This window comes from Scatophagus argus, chromosome 3 (genome assembly GCF_020382885.2).
Source record: "Scatophagus argus isolate fScaArg1 chromosome 3, fScaArg1.pri, whole genome shotgun sequence".
NCBI lineage: Eukaryota > Metazoa > Chordata > Actinopteri > Scatophagidae > Scatophagus > Scatophagus argus.
In genome coordinates this window covers 5,610,920-5,627,070 of record NC_058495.1, presented here as the reverse complement: position 1 = coordinate 5,627,070, position 16,151 = coordinate 5,610,920, and the positions used below count along the sequence as shown (strand labels likewise).

The following is a 16,151-nucleotide window of genomic DNA, read 5'->3' as shown; positions in this document are numbered from 1 at the left end:
CTTTGGATGAACATGTCTTCCAGCACCAATTAAAATTTCACCTGAGAATCCTGACCAGCTCCCAGATCAGAGGACATAGCGGTGCAGATAACCTCCATCTTTTTTATTTTTGTCTGCAGATAAGGAGCTGTGTATTTTGCCATGAGCACATTATTGACAGGCACAATTGTGTTTTCAAAAGCACGTTCCTCCTACGTGTTTTCTACCCTAAAGAACATCACCTGCACGTCAGGTTCACCGAGATTGAATTAAATCGCATTCAAGGATGAATCAATTTGCATGTGCATCTCAGCTGAAGCAAATCACCTCTACTGACAGCAAACACCATCATGTAGAAGAAAGAAACATTACATAAAGCCTTACCACTGATAACACTGCAGTAGAAAGAAAATAGCAGAGCACAGATGAAATTCATTCCCATACCCTATTTAATAGTTGTAGCTGTAAATTGTCAATTCCCTACATACACAGCAAAGTCAAAACAAAGTTGAGCTCTTGCAAAACTGGAAAAAGGCCTCCCATTCTGATACAGTAAATGTCTGAAGTGCTTTTCCAAACACCAGATAGCACACAGAGTGATGGAAGCACATGCAGGGACACAGCATTATTGCACCAGCCAGTGCTTATTGAAAAGCCAGCACACATACTGTAAAATTTTGTCATCAGTCCTCCTCCAGTGGCGTGCAGTGTCCCACTCTTGTACGTGAATAAATCCTGACTCACGCAGAGAGGAAAGTCAATGGCACTACACATGTTGGCAGGAATAATAATGAGAATGAGTAATTATGAAATGAAAAGCCTTTTCACAGCGTTTTCCAGTAAGAGCGTATGCTTATTCTATATAGCAATAAAACATCCATCGTCAAACATGTCATTTCAGATGCGATGGCTTTAAAATGGGGTGACATAAAGCAATGAGAGCGCACGCAGCGAGGCAACCCTGCTACTCTCCACGTCTATTGAAAAGCCAACGCATAACAATCACATCCAGTGTTTCAATGTTCGCCATCCTCTGGGGTCATGCTGACTCTCATTCTGAAACGCAAGTGCATCCTGACTCATGTGGACAGTCTATTTATACTGAAGCTACCAGCAGAGTGGGGCATGATGTTCTCTGGTTAACAGCGCTTGGACCAGACTCATGGAGAATCATGTCGCCCACTTGCAACACCGATTTACCTGGGTAAGAAGATTTATCCTTCAGAGATAGGGCTTGTGAACAGCACAGCTCTTAATTAGGTCACGTAAGTGTATTGATTCCACATTCTCTGTAACACTTGTTTACTTATAGAGTGAAGACTGACTTCTTTATGTCTGTCTGTTGAATATGAATCTACAGGAAACAGGGCAACAGGTAGCCTGACTTTGTCCAATAGCTTACAAAAATGTACTAGTGGAATCTGTAAAGCTCACAAATGAGGACGTTATACCTTGTTTGTGTGTTGATTGATTGTTTTTTTTTGGGCTGAAACTTTTAGCTGATTAATTGATTAGTCCACTGAAAGAAAAATAGAAAAAAATGGGAACTACTATCTATTTATCATTAACAATTTGTTTTTCAAGTTTCTCTTACTTTCACTTATCAAATGACAAAATTCTAATACAAAGACCTCAGATGGTAAACATGGCTGACGTCACACCTGCTAAACACCAGCATATTAGCGTTAGCATCTGTATTATGGTGACCCTGACATCTGAATACATCTTGTCACCATGAACTCTTATGTTTAATATACTTAAATTACAAGATACAATATTTTAATTGGCAGACAAATTTTGTTACCTTTGGACTATTTTCAGTTTGGATTGTTTTCAACTTAGTTTTCTATTTTCCATGTTAAAGCAGCAAAATTTTGCACAAAGTTAACTGACTATCCAATATATATGCGTTGGACAGAGAAGAAATAACTGTATTTAAAAGATGGCACCCTTAGTAAAACTTTAGATCAGATTATAAACCTGTGTGAAAAACTACTTGTTCTACATGACACGAGACCACAAAACATTCCATTCATTAGCCGTTTGTCTAAAATGAAAAGACAGTCAGCTTGCTACAGGCTCATGCTGTTGACATTTCCCTGCAAAATTTCTGTGCAGCGTGGAGCCAAGGTCTGAATAATGAATACAGATCTATTAGACAGCCTTGATGCCCTTCTCCCGACAGGCAGACTGTGTCCTCGCTCGGCCCACTCGAAAGCAGCTCACTGATTTCAACGCTCAACTCTGCCTGACTACAGTCTTCTCTCAGAAAAATACAAGTAATTCCTGTGTCATAAATGGTGATTATACAGATGATTATTGAAATGGCTCTGAGTCAACTGGGACAGCATTATATAGCAAGGATGCTAAAATGATGATTGTCTTTTACTGTTAAATAGAGTTTCTCAGTATTACAACCTGAGGTGACAAATGGTTATCATTACCTCCAATCCCATAAATTATACAAGAGAGCTTGTAATAACTCACATAAAACTAGGTCAAACATCTAGCTTTTAAAGATCTGTTCAAACTGTGAGTGCAGTTTAACTCCAAACTAACTGGACTATTACTGTGACAGTGTCAGTCTCCTTGGGCAACTTTCACCCAAATGACATTCATAAATAACCACAGCCTGTGCTATGAATGTCGCGCTATGATCTCTGAAATTGAATTTTCCCAGGCAGCACAGAAATCTAATAACCTCCCAGCTAATGACAATTGAGTTATACGAGATGACTGAATTTCTTTCAATAGGCTTTAGGTGTTCCAGAAAGTCAATATCAATTTGCTGAATATTTGGGCTCAGACCGGTAGGACTTCATATAATATGAACATGATATAAGATTGACCTTTCTGTTGCACATCTCTGACCCACATCACACTGATAGTATCGTTGTGGGGATATTGAATTCCTTTGTATTGTGTTCATGCTATTTTGTCCATCTTCTCAGTTCACTTCAGATATATTTTGCCCCACAAGAGGAAATTGTTTTTGCAGCAAGGCAGCACAGAAAACATAAAAAACACAAACATAATACAAATCACAGTAAAGATGAAGACACCAAATATGGTGGCAGTATACATGTAATGCAGAATACAATGAAATGTGACCTCAAAAGTACCTTCTTGGATGCCTCTGTGGCAGGTAAAACATGATAAGGTGGCCAGAATTTGTAAGACAATGTGATAAAGTGCCCTGTAGGGTGTCCAACCCGAGGAGAAAATGTGATCCGATGTCACATAGGCTGCCCCACATGCCAGAACATTAGTTGGCCTCCATACGACCCTACACAGCTGCCTGTGTCGTCTGAGTCATATAATTAAAAAAAAACAACTATTTCTTAACCAAGGTTTTTAACGATGTCACTTTCTGCGTGCTGGTGCAGCCGATGCCCTTTTTGTTTTTTTCATCCGTGCCCCTGAGACAGCCTGAGTCAGCCATTGTCCTACAAGGTCTGTAAAACAAGTGTTTGGACCATTTTTAAAGTTATCAAAGAAAACAAAGAGAAAACAGGCTGACCAACCCACACTGAGAATGAAACATACTTTAAGCAGGTTTATACCCAGGAGTAGTTTGTACACAGATAAGACTGATGCCACATTGGTTACCTTTAAGTGTGTGAGACCCTGGTAGAAGCTGATAAGTGATGGTTGGATTGATACTCAGGAACCTGGAGAACTGATTGTGTAATTTACTAGAGGGCTCGCAAAGCTAAACCTGAATCCATTTTCTGAGTTGGGACTGGTCTTCCTTTGCTTGAATAACATTTTTCAATAATATATGCAATGTTGTTACTGATGATTAATCGATAATAATAATAATAATCACAATCATCTGTCTGTTGAGTAATGATGCTGCTTTAGTTTTAATTTTCCATTTCTGGAGTGAAGCCATTGCTTGAGACTTGAATCAGCTTCTTACAGTCCCACAGAAATACAACCAGATGGACTGGGAGGAGGTCACTTATGAGCTCACAGTGTGGGGGGGATACATTCTGCATGCAGGTATCTTTACTCAGTCCTTGCTTTGAGAACACCACATGGAGAGGTTTGCACTATCCTTGCTCAGAAAAGACACTGTGCTCAAGAAAAATATTTCTTCTTATTCTAGTGGAGGTGAATAAAGGAAATTTCTAAAGGTGTTCAAAAACCCCCGCAGGAGAAATACAAGGCTGAAATGATCTGCTGCTGAAAGACATTTTGTTACGCGGATGTGCATCGATTTTTTGAGCAAATGACAAACAGAAGAAGAAGAAATGAAGAGTGGCCAAAGGCACAGATAATTCAAACAAGTGTTCAAAAATATCAAGAAATAGGGAACAAAAGAAATAAAATAAAGGACAGCTACAGAGGAAGTACTGTGTGCACACAAACACACACATCTCAGAGTCAAATTGTCCAGAAATTTCTGCAGACGCTCACGGGAAGGACCTCTTGTCTTTGTCACAGCAGTGCATAAACAGGGATTGTTTGGATGATGCCTTAAAACATGCAAGCTATACACTGAACAACAAGATAATCACCTCCCAGAATCTGACTTGGGAGTTTAGAAAGAAAGCCTCCAGGCCTCATCCAGCAGCAGAGGTGGGACTGCAGACTATGAGGTTTGAGATCGGGAGGTAATATGCTCTTCATTAAAATTCAACACAATCATGCTGTTACACAAGAGATGCTCATGCTGCCGGCTGTTTGGCATGTATTATAGAAGAAACAGTCAACAGAAGATTTCCCTCTCAACACTTTCCGACTTTAAATCCATCTTTTTAAATAGATACAAGCTGTGGTGTACGGGAGAAACACTTTAGAGGTTCAAGGTTCAAAAAGATTTTGTCTGAGGCACCACATATTGTGGGTTCCACGGGTGACTGACTGTGAAGAACAGACAAAGTGCCGCGACATAGTGATGCAACAATTTGACCTTTTCTCTGTCCTGATACTGATCCCCTGAACTCAGGAATACAAATCTGATATCAGTGGGGTTTTTTCCCTCCTAAATTTCCAATCTGTAGAACTCACACGCTATTTTTATAAAAGGTGACATGAGTCCAGAAATCACTGCAATGCAATTAATATTAATTCGGCGGCCACTTGTTACTGAATGAAGATAACTGCCTGCGGAAACACTGATCACGTCATAGCAGGTACCTGCGTCATTTTGCGCCAAAACCCATTTGATGTGTCAAATCAGTGCATCCCTGCCAGTGAAATTTACTAAATACATCTGTTCTCCCCAGAGGATGAACCCTTTCCATTTTAGGCACTGCGTCATTGTTCCTCTACCACCATCTACTGGCCAAACTGTGAACTCTGCAGACAAGAAAATGTCTAATTCCCAGATTGCCATTAAATTAGTTACATTCATCCTCACTGGGGACAAGTACCAGTTTGGTGTTGCATTTCATCCAACATTTTCTTATATCCTAAGAAATAAAAAAAAAAAAAAAGAAAAAAGAAAAAAAGAAAAACAGTACCACCCAGTAACTTCAGGTGTTTGTGAGTGGTTCATTCCCAAGACAAATGACTTCAGTAGTCACAGGTATTAATCAGGTCCAGCTCCAACTGGCTGACACCCAAAAACCTGCCACTTTTTGGCGCGTTGCTATGAAATGCTACGTTGAAGTTGCAGCTTTCTACTGCTTCCTTTGTGATGTCAAACGTGAAACACCAGGAGAAATAAAAAACTTCAAATCCAACTTGGACCAAAGCTTCTTTTTTTTCTCCCCCCTTTTTTTGGATCACTGTTTCTTACAATAAAACAAAAGATTTACATCTTGTGACCACCGATTCAAGCGTAATTCTCAGCAAGTTCTCAGCATTTGTATTTCTTTTTTTAAACTCTTTTGTCTAAATGTAACTTTCTGCTTTCGTGGGTGGGCCAGCAGCACAGCTTTTACCCATTACCCTGACGCGATCCATAATTTCACCGGCTGGATCCATTCGGTTTAACACAGCCGAAGACATCAAATCCCTCACATCAGCAGCGCCTGAGGCAAAAACACAGCCAAGCACAAATCGCTGATGGACACAGAATGACACGAAAGATGGATGAGGCTTTAAAAGGGGATAATATGTGGAAGCCGGGCCGGTTGTGGATGGAGGTAAAGTGGGTGTTGTAAAAAAGCACCAACACATTTCTCTGAACGCGAATGGAATATTCAGGTAGTTTTTTTGGGGTTTTTTTTTGTCTTACTGGCAAAATCCTGCAACTTTCTCAGGGTGCGTTATGGGTAAAACAGATGACCGTCAAATCCCTCATAATTATTCCAAACAGCTTTTTTGTTTGCAGTGCATTCACAGAATCCAGTTAAGTGCGAAGTATGTACGGAGAACATACCCCGGCAGCAGTTTGAAGGCTTCACACTGAGCTGCAGCACTGTTTGGTGTGCGCGGATGGAGGAGTAGTACGGAGCGCATTGGACGGTGAAGAGTGGTCACATGACAGTGACAGCATGTTCGATTTAAAAGAAAGGAAAAGAGAGACTTGAGCGTCAGATGCGGGCTGATACGTGCTGAGGATCTGGCTGAACATCCGATCACTCAGCATGCGGCTTAACAGGAGCAGCAGCTCAAATCCGCTTTTTTCCCCTCAACGCTTTTGCACCGATGCGACTCTAATCATTTCCTCCCTTCAGCTTCTCCAAATTTGAATCCATTGACGCACCTTTCGTTGCGATCATCATCATAACAACAGTGAGGAAGCACGTCCAGATCGATCACCCCTCATTATTCTCCAAAAAGGTAAGAAAAACAACAAACTTAAAAAAAAAAGAAAAGAAAGAAATCAGTCATTTTCCATGATTATGCCAATCATTGCTCCGTCAGTGTAATCTCGCGTTGTTCTGCGTGGTCCAAATCCAATTAACTACTGATCCACACAGTTTATTTTACTTATAACATCTTCAATAATACCTACCGCACCTCCTGCACGTGCACCTCCTATGAGAAACCGCGTCAACATCCTGTAATTACTCCAACAATGCTGTAAAATGTAATGTAGCCTACAGTTTTTAACCACTTTAGGCTATGGGATTACTTTTTGCAATTACCACAGTAGCTTAATTAAACATTTTAATGTGTAATTAATTCAGCCATTGCCTGTAAATCCCCATTTCCAATTAGCAATCCACAAATAACTTTCTAAATATAGGAAAATATTGTCAATTATAGCTACTACAGATCCTTCTTTTATTTCAGTTTTAATTCTTATTTTGTCAGTACGGATAGAGACAATTTGCCTCATACTTTGGTGCCTCTGAGCAAGGCATTAGACAGCTGGTGGATGACTGTGTCAGTGCTTGGCAGCTCGTGTGTGAACATGTTTAAGTGAATGTGTGTTTGTTTACATATTTGATTATTCATGATTTCTGGAAATCATTGAAGCGAGACATGTAAAACAATGACAATGAGAGACATCAGCCATCTCATCGACCCCACAGCATTAAGCCGGAGCAGAAGACGAGGGACAGTGAACATTTGATTCAGGATGAATGGAACTGCTTCCACAGTCCATTTGGGGAGCATGTGTCTGTCTGCATCCTAATGATGACCTCCACAGTCAGAGACGGAACCCGAGTCCTGGGTGTCATGGATGATCAGCAGGATGCTGGCACACACCATAACCCTGCTGTGCACTGGTCCATCACCTTTACTGAATGTCAAATCGACTCTCTTCTTCTTCCAACTTCTCTTTTACTTTTCACAGTATAAATATTGGACTTAGAACTAAATTGACCTTAAATCTTTATAGCTTTTGCAGTAGATGGGAGAAGGAATCAAACAAGAGGAATTTATTTGGTAGCTTTGGTAGTTTTCTCTTTTATCTTTTGCTGACCCTTTAAGCTTTTGCATTTTTATGCATCGTGATGTTATGCATTTTTGGGTTGTCCACCCCGCTCTTTTGAATATGAAGGGAAAATTTAAGGAAATTTCTTCAAATTTGGCACAGATGTCCATTATTATTTCCTATTCGGTCAGAATTGGCGACAATATTGGGTGTCCACCTTCAAACTGTGCTGACTGTACAGATCTTCTGTGCTGTCAGGTTGAACATGTGTGTGAAGCATCCATGTTTCAGAATTTGTAGCTTCTTTGCTGCAACATCAATATTTGGATCACTGTAGTCCACCACAAGCTTATCGACTTTGATGTTGGGCCTCAGGTGATTGTTGTTGCACCACATGATGAAGCTCTGTATCAGTCCTCTGTTCTCCTCTGTAAAAATTGTCTCTAAGTGAAGGCAGCATGTTTCTGCCAAAAAAATATACTTGATAGCTTTTATTAAATTCCTTCAAGGTCTTCACTAAATACACAGTATTCACACATGAATGCAAAGGACAGCTTGACTGCTCTAGTTTTGTAAGCTACTAAATGGAGGTAGCCTGCTGTAATGCCATTCAGCACATGTTCAATACTGGTGTTTGGATTACAGTACTCCGTCTGTAAATAATAAATCAATCAATTTTGGATAGATTGGAGCTGTTGAAACTATAGAACAGCCTTCATCATTTTTTTTTCTTGGAAACCAAGGATCCATCCCTTGGATCCAAGAGTATCCATTAATCACAGCAGGGTTGGCGGTTCCATCCTGCTTGTCTTAAGTGTCCTTGGGCATGACACTAAACCCGAAGCTGTCCCTGACGGTTTGGCCAGCACCTTTGTGGTAGCTTGTTGCCATCATGTGTTAATGGACGAATCAGAGGCAGATTGTACATTTCCATGTACACGAGTGCAGCAAAGTACCGCAAGACCTTCACCTTAATATTTAATAATATTTTTATGAACTGAGAAGAGAAGCACCTACAAAACCTATGGAAACTCATCTCCAGGGAAATCAAAGATGCCCAAACTTAAAATTTAAAAATGTTCAAAATGTTTTGAATAAGACATATGGATGCTGAAATACATGTTTAGAATTGAACACACACTCGCAGAAGACAACTTCACCCCTTGATGGGGACATTTAAAATATTAACTAAACAGCAGAATTGTGCATATATGATTCAAGAGCCCTGAAGGCACGGAGACCCAAATGGTCTGTTGATTCATGCTCCCTCTACTGTTTTTCATAAAATAAGGGCACTTAAAGTTACCAGAAACCCAGATGGCGAAGTTAACACCTGAAAATAACTGCCACCGATCAAGATGATGCCAGCTATAACTATGTTCAAACAGAGAGCAATGCAGTCAGCAAAGGTTTAGAGATAAATTGCTGGAAACTCTTGGACAGTAAAAGCTAATTTCTTGTCCTCCTTTCTTTGTGTGCTTTCTGTTTTGGCAAAGCTCCAAAATCAACATGTTTAGCCTTTCAGCCAAAAGATTATATAACATTTAAAATCACGTATTTCAGCAAATTATTATTCAGCATTTATCTGCCCAGTTGCTTCAGTAGCCTTAAATACATGGCTGAAACTAACCACCAACTCTGCCCTCAGATCGGTTGACACAGTAGCAAATTGTAAATCTCCGCTCTCATTCTGTAGCTTTTACTAAACATATTCTAAGCACTTCTTGCACTGTGAAAGCAAATGGATTCATTGATCAAAAACAAACCTTTTCGCTTCCATTTGTCTTGCTTTTTGCAGCCTTCCTTTTGTTCATCCTGTTAATGTTGCGGCGGATATGCTGTTGCCCCTCTATTGACATGTCTTTAAGTGGCTCTAATAATGTGTTTCCAGTAATTTAAAGCTTTCAGTTTCTCTTGCATAGGCATTTTTCTGGTTTAACTTTCACCTGGGGGACTTTTCATACACATTTGAATTGTAAACAAACGAACTGCTGCTTCAAGTCAAGGATTTTTACACATCCTATGCAAATATCTTTTGAATGACCCACAGTCAAGAACAGCTTACATTTGTCTGTGTAAGAAATGCCGGTGGCTTAAATAAATTACATTACAACATTAAAGACAGGACAGGAGTGCTGCAACTATAAAAGAAAATAACCCACAATGATGCATACATACAGTATGTGCCACTTTGTGAGTGCTGGAACATCACAAGGACATCACTCTGTCAGTGTTTTCTGCCTCTGAGAGCAGATGAAAAACATTTCTCTGTTACTGGGCTCTGACATTTAAAATGCACAGAAATGGGCAGGTTAAGGATGCTACTGATAAAGATTGAAATGTAAGACTCTCAGAGGCCATAAGTGATACCAGTGTCCTGATCTGGATGAATCTGTGCCTCTTTTTTAATGACTAGCTGGAGGGGTTCCTACGTTATTCATAAGAGAGGCCAAGTTTTTGTTGCCTTTATTTTATATTTTTCAAAATGGCACAGTAAACCCAGAACAAGGCTGTAAGATATGAAAAAGTTTTTGCATTTTCACATTTAACTTAATTAGCCAGTAAAACATATTCTTGTTTTGTGGTGCAGTGTACATTCAGAATCTTAAAGTGCTCACTGTAGGTTTTTCTCTTCCTTCACTTCCACGTCTCAGACAGCTTTGTCTGTATCAGCCTTTCTGAATGTGTCTGATCCTACGACTGTATATGGTCCAGGTTTTCAAAGCTTTAGGAATATAGTGTTTTAGATTAGAGTTTCTGTGTGAAAATGTAGATGTTTGCATAGGCCATGGATATCTTAACATAAATCTGCTATTTCTTGTGTTTATTTGGGGATTCGATGAAAAGACAGTGACTGTAGATTTAATATTCTCAAGTATGACGGGGCGTAAGAGTAGAAATGCTATCCTTACAATTCTTTTTATATTTCTCTTAACAGAAAAACAGAAGAAAAAAAAAACACACTCTGAGACATTTTTGACTCACTACACTGAACCAAACAAATCTCACAGCGTAGTTCATTCTGTCATCTGACATTGATTTTTACAAAGGATGAAAAGATGAAAGAGAAATTTTTTGTACGTTTAGCCCACGAGCTAATATGAGAGACAAGTAAGATGAAGGAAAAACTGCACTGTGGTGAAGCTCCCGTAAAAACGAGAAATGTTAATTTTCATGTCGTGTTTGCATACCCTCCATCTTGTCTCTGTGGGGGGCAGAGACCATCAGCTTGAGATGCTTTTAGTCTATTTTTGGTCAGCTAAGGTCATCATCTGTGCTTTCCTTTGCCTGAAGATAAACAAAATAGGGAACAATAGCAAGACAAATCGCTGTTTACCTTACAGTAATGATTGATTTCCCCATTGATTCCCCTGAAAAAACTTCCCACTGCTATACTAAAAGGAGGATCGATGCCACTTTTGCCCAGCAGGAAATCCATTGCTTCACAGCCCTCTGCTACAGAAATGTGAACAGACCAATTTATAGCATTCCTGCCACATGTACATTGGAAGGTACAACAAAGTGGCCTCAGAAAAAGCTATGTGCAAATGCGCAAACATTTCTCCCTCTCCAGCTGACAGTTAGTGCACTCTAGTAATGCACAGATTGGCATTACGTTACAGCTAATCAGAAAGGCTCAGTCACAAAAATTAATATTCTGATTAATAACAGATGGGATATGGTAATAAAGAAAATATCAATCACACAATTCCTGCAATGATTCCCCAGCAGCAGAAACAATAAGCACGAGGGACAGCAACTTTACTTTGCCAGCAGAGTCGATAAGGATCAAATGTTAATGTTGTGTGTTCTTCTTCCGCACATTCAAAAGGTCAAACACAGAATCCAGGCTCATACAGTAAATACTGTCAGTATTAGAAAGTACAAAGGAGATGCTCATCTTCCTCCAGAGCCGAAGTCGATTCTTACAACAGGCATCACCCCATTTACTTCTCCAGCAGTGGAGGAAACAGCAGGCGAGACATGTCTTGGTGTTGAGAAGCTGCACCATTTATAGACTGACAGTCTGTAATCTATGCTGCACATTTACTGTCAGATTGACAGCTTACTTCAAACTTTTTTCTCTACCCCCACCTGTACTCACTGTCACTTTTCTGCCGCTCGCTCTCTCTTACTCAAATAAGGGTACATACAGGAACATTTCTGTAAGTTTCAAATGCAACAAAAATACCAGGACAAACTGATTTGATTATCAGTGGGGATGGACCAGTTAGCTTGCAGATGAAAACAAGATGCAGGTGAGGAGGCTGACTGAGAAGGCTGCAACTGCAGAGCAGATGAGATAAGTGGGAACAGGTGAGTGGGGAGCGAATGTAGAAGGTAACAAGAGAGAAGAAGAAGAAGAAGGAAAAAAAGCATCAGTGAAATACTCACTGCATCAGTCAATATAAATGTGAGTGTTAAGGTAGCTTTCATTTTTTCTCTAGTGCATTTTAATATTTTATGTTAATGTCATGCAGCCAGGTGAAGAGCATAGTAGTAAACAACTAGACTGGAAAAGGGAAAGTAAGAAAGGGAGGATTTGAAATTGTCTGTCTTACAACTGTTGCTCACTATTCTCCACAATTACAGACACCGACACTTAATTGACCCTAATTAGATGTCTGAATGTGACTCCCAGGCACCAAGCTGATGGCTCATTGCAGAGGCGGTAAGGACCTATAATGTGGGCTTACACAGAAGAGAAATTAACTGTATGGAGATGCACGACAGATCCACCAAAGGACAGAGCAGAGAAATGTTGATTACAATGGGGTACTGTTTCAGCATTGTGGACATTGCCTTGTACATCAACATACTGCTATGAAGTTAATGCTGACTGCACAATGCAATGGCTTTGACACCATAGACTGGTTCCCCATAAATCTCACCTACACTATGCAATTTTGTCTGCCACCAAATAGACAAATCTTCCAGGAAAATCAAGGTGATCTAGTCAGGCTGGCAGCTTAGCATCATTTCTTTCTACTTTCACATTTTTGTTATAGACTAAATGAACAAATCAACTCAAGCTTTTGTTTTGTGTGGTTTGCATTTGCTACTCTGAGCAGTCGAGTTGTCTTTGCAACAGTGGCACCATACTGGGGGTTGGGGATAGGCGTTGTTATTTACATTTTAAACAGCAACCTGCTGATATTTAAGCAGCACAACTGCTGTTAGACTATTTCATGGTCACGGTCAGCGCCACAGATTTGATTCAGATTTATTCAGCAGGATTATAGTACCATCCTCCTTTCTGTTGTGCTCCCGGGTAAGTGATTGCATGGAGATGGTAGAAGGCTCACTAACATTTCCACTTGCTTGGCTAGTAGTGAAGCTAGCTGCAGGACTCTTGCCAGACATGGAGGGCTGAGCTTTTGAAAGTGAGGAAAACTTTTTCCTGATTTTAACTGACAGACAAAATGCACGATACATGGCACGATCATGACACAAAAGCTTTTTTCAAAATATTCAACTATGCAACAAAATGTATGTTTAGCAGGGCGCAAGGTAGGCCCCTTTTCTAAAATGTGAGAAATGTACAGATAAACACACTGAAAATTATTTCACAAAGTTTTACATTGAAAACCACAAATTCCAAATGGAAGAATCTGTTGTATAGGTGACTCAGTAATGTGTTAAAGTGTGTAAGTGGGCGAATCTGCAGACTCAAGGCACATAAAGCAGCAGAACATGTGGTGTTTTTTTTGTTTTGTGTTTTTTTTCACAAGAAACAAGTTAGAAGCAAGTTAGACACACCAACGACAACATTTTCCTCCATTCCAAGAGCTTGTTCTGCAGCTTTGTATCCTGCTCCCACATTTAAACACACACAAGCAAAATAAATACCTAGAAATCTTGCTTTAATAGACGAACTTTAAAAAAAAAAAAAATCACAGTAGAAAATATTTGTAACAGAAATGTTTTGGGGTTTTTTTTCTCTATAATTTCCATTTGTGTTCAACTGTTCCTCTGTCAGTGAAGCACTGTGATGCCATTCAATGCTGTCTGTTTGAAGGCTAATAAACTTGAGAAACAGAGGCACTCTGAGCCATCATGAACAGGAAACTTGTTTGGTATTCTGTGATGCTACCAGATCCCATTTCACTGAACTCTTTTATTTCCTGATAGAAGCACTAGACCAGTCTGATCGCTTCCCTCTTCCAATAATAGTAAGGCTGCTTTTGTCTGCATATGTAATGAATGCCTACCGGCCGACTTCGCACTCTCTCAAATATAGGTCAAAGATAAGCATTTTCACAAGGACACTATTTGTTTTTCCTTGTGCCACTGATTTGTTCTTTGATGGCTTTGCCACTGTGGTGCACAATAACATGGAATCTATTATCCTTCAGGTATCAGTGGCCTGGCAGAGACAGAGCATGTTATCAAAAATTCCTCTGGTTTCATTACATTCTTGTTCGCTGGGACAAGACATTATGCAGCACATTATCATAATTTCACATTTTGGGAGTTCAACAAGTCTCTCTGTCCGCACATTCTCAGGTGCAAGATGGATGAGATGTTTCATCCCGTATCACAGTAACCAAATCGTTTCCTCCTCCGTCCTCCTGAGGAGCAGCAGCCCAAATGCTCGGTGAGGAAGACAGATTTCAATTTAAGAGAGACATTTTGTGGAGTGGTTTAGTGGAGCAGTATTGGGCGTCTGTGAAAAACGAGCAGCAGCAATTCATTATCTTAATAGCAAAGACCTGGAACAATGAGTGGGAACAATGTTAATCTGCAAGGACTGATTGTGAAGGTTTAGTCTGGGCCAGTGAATCCGTGAAATCGCTTGCTGCTTTTCTTTTCTTTTCTTTTCTTTGCTGTTGCTTGTTTGTTCATTGGTGCTTGTGTCCAATGTGATAGTGATGCATGTGAGTGACTAGTACATGTGAAGAGTATATGATATTGTGATTTCTCTGACCGACATAGACGTTAGATAGATACTGTGATTATTTTGTGTAGATTGAACTAAAGCCTTAATTGTGGTCTATCTAGTAAACAGAATGAGATTGCAGTAAACTCTTTTCCACATCTTGATTGTAGAGAAATCATGACGGATCATTAATGATGTGAAATACTAAACTTAAAAATTGTCAAATTAATTGATAACAATAGCTGTACAGTTTTGGTATGACAATACAATATCTGACTGACAACATAAAATGCTAATGTTGACAGCTCTGCGCTGTAGCTGCTAAAGCCAGCGTCAATGTTAGCCCCGCAGGATGAGCTGCTTCACTGCTCTGAATCCTTGAGGTCTCAGTTCAGCAGAAAGACAGTCCAGTCCAGGCTGTTCCTCTGCACACAATTTTGGCCAAATTGTACGAGAAGCATTATGCAGAGCGATGATAACCAGTCAAACAGCTAGAAGTTCCTTTTTGTTTCACCACATCACAGACTTAGCATTTAAGTGGAAACAAACAACATAGCACCATCGAATGTTTCCAAGTGGTGTTAATGTTAGTTATCGCAAAGATGACCAGGTTACTTTGTGTTTTCCTCAGAGTAACAACTCCCAACAACATGTTGAGAGAGAACAAAAGGTTGAGATTCTTTATTCACTTAGTCTACAATGAAGAAGAAAACAGAAAGAAATGGTGCCAGTCAGCCTTCATTTTCCCAGGAGATTTCATACTCGGTTGCAGACAGAACTACATGAAAGAGGCTATAGGGAACCAATGTAAATGCAAATGATATCATTACTCTATAGCCTTCACGTTATGCAATCAACATTTACATCATGGTGATATGGTAAAGCAAAAAAACTTGTTTGTTTTCAGTTTAATTCAGTTTTCTGGTGAAATCGGCTGTCACTGGCTTAAACTTTCCCTTCCTACAGCTTGTGTTAATTATGTAAGTTGTAGTCAAAATTATACCTGGTTCTTGCAATTAGAAATTTAATTTCATTTAATAAGAAATTTGCCCTCCAGCTGTCAATGTAAAAAAGTATTCAGCCCAGCTCATGACACTTCATTTTATCAGACAGTGCACAGACAGGCAGGACAATGTAGAGTGTGAAATATGTACTGGCCTCTTGTAAGTCGCTTTCTGTGTGATAGCTTTTCTAACACTGCTGGCATTTCACTTAAACTTTAGATTTACTCCTTGGGAAAAAAAAGGTTCCCATCTAACCTCTGCAGGACTCTGCTTTCCATCACAGGTTTGTCCTAAATTAATTAGTTTTTTTGGTTTTATTTAGATTGTAAATAGTTTGAATGGAGAAATGTATTTCAGCCTCTTTCTGACAATATTCCCTCCACTGTTGGATGGCATCTTTCATGTGCTGTATTATATAACTACACCGATTTGACTGTGTTTGAGATGCACCAACTGTAGCTACTCAGCACTGCAATAAATCCAGCCTTTATGAAGCTTGTCATAT

General features: G+C 39.7%; 1 protein-coding gene across 19 annotated transcripts in view; it reads left to right on the top strand.

The window, feature by feature from the left end:
• The first annotated feature begins 6,202 nt into the window (after positions 1 to 6,202).
• Positions 6,203 to 16,151, top strand: part of rap1gapb (RAP1 GTPase activating protein b) — an 86,907-nt gene continuing 76,958 nt past the window's right edge. For 3 of the 19 annotated variants that reach the window (XM_046382975.1, XM_046382982.1, XM_046382965.1), the window contains exons 1-2: positions 11,365 to 12,188; positions 12,356 to 12,434. Coding sequence is in view for 5 of the 19 variants with exons in the window: in XM_046382945.1 (XP_046238901.1) it covers positions 12,416 to 12,434 (19 nt within the window). In the remaining 14 variants the exon portion in view is untranslated. Of the gene's footprint in view, positions 6,718 to 11,359; positions 12,189 to 12,355; positions 12,435 to 16,151 lie in introns of those variants that run through there. The other 16 variants (XM_046382990.1, XM_046382984.1, XM_046382996.1 and 13 more) reach the window with 11 other exon arrangements.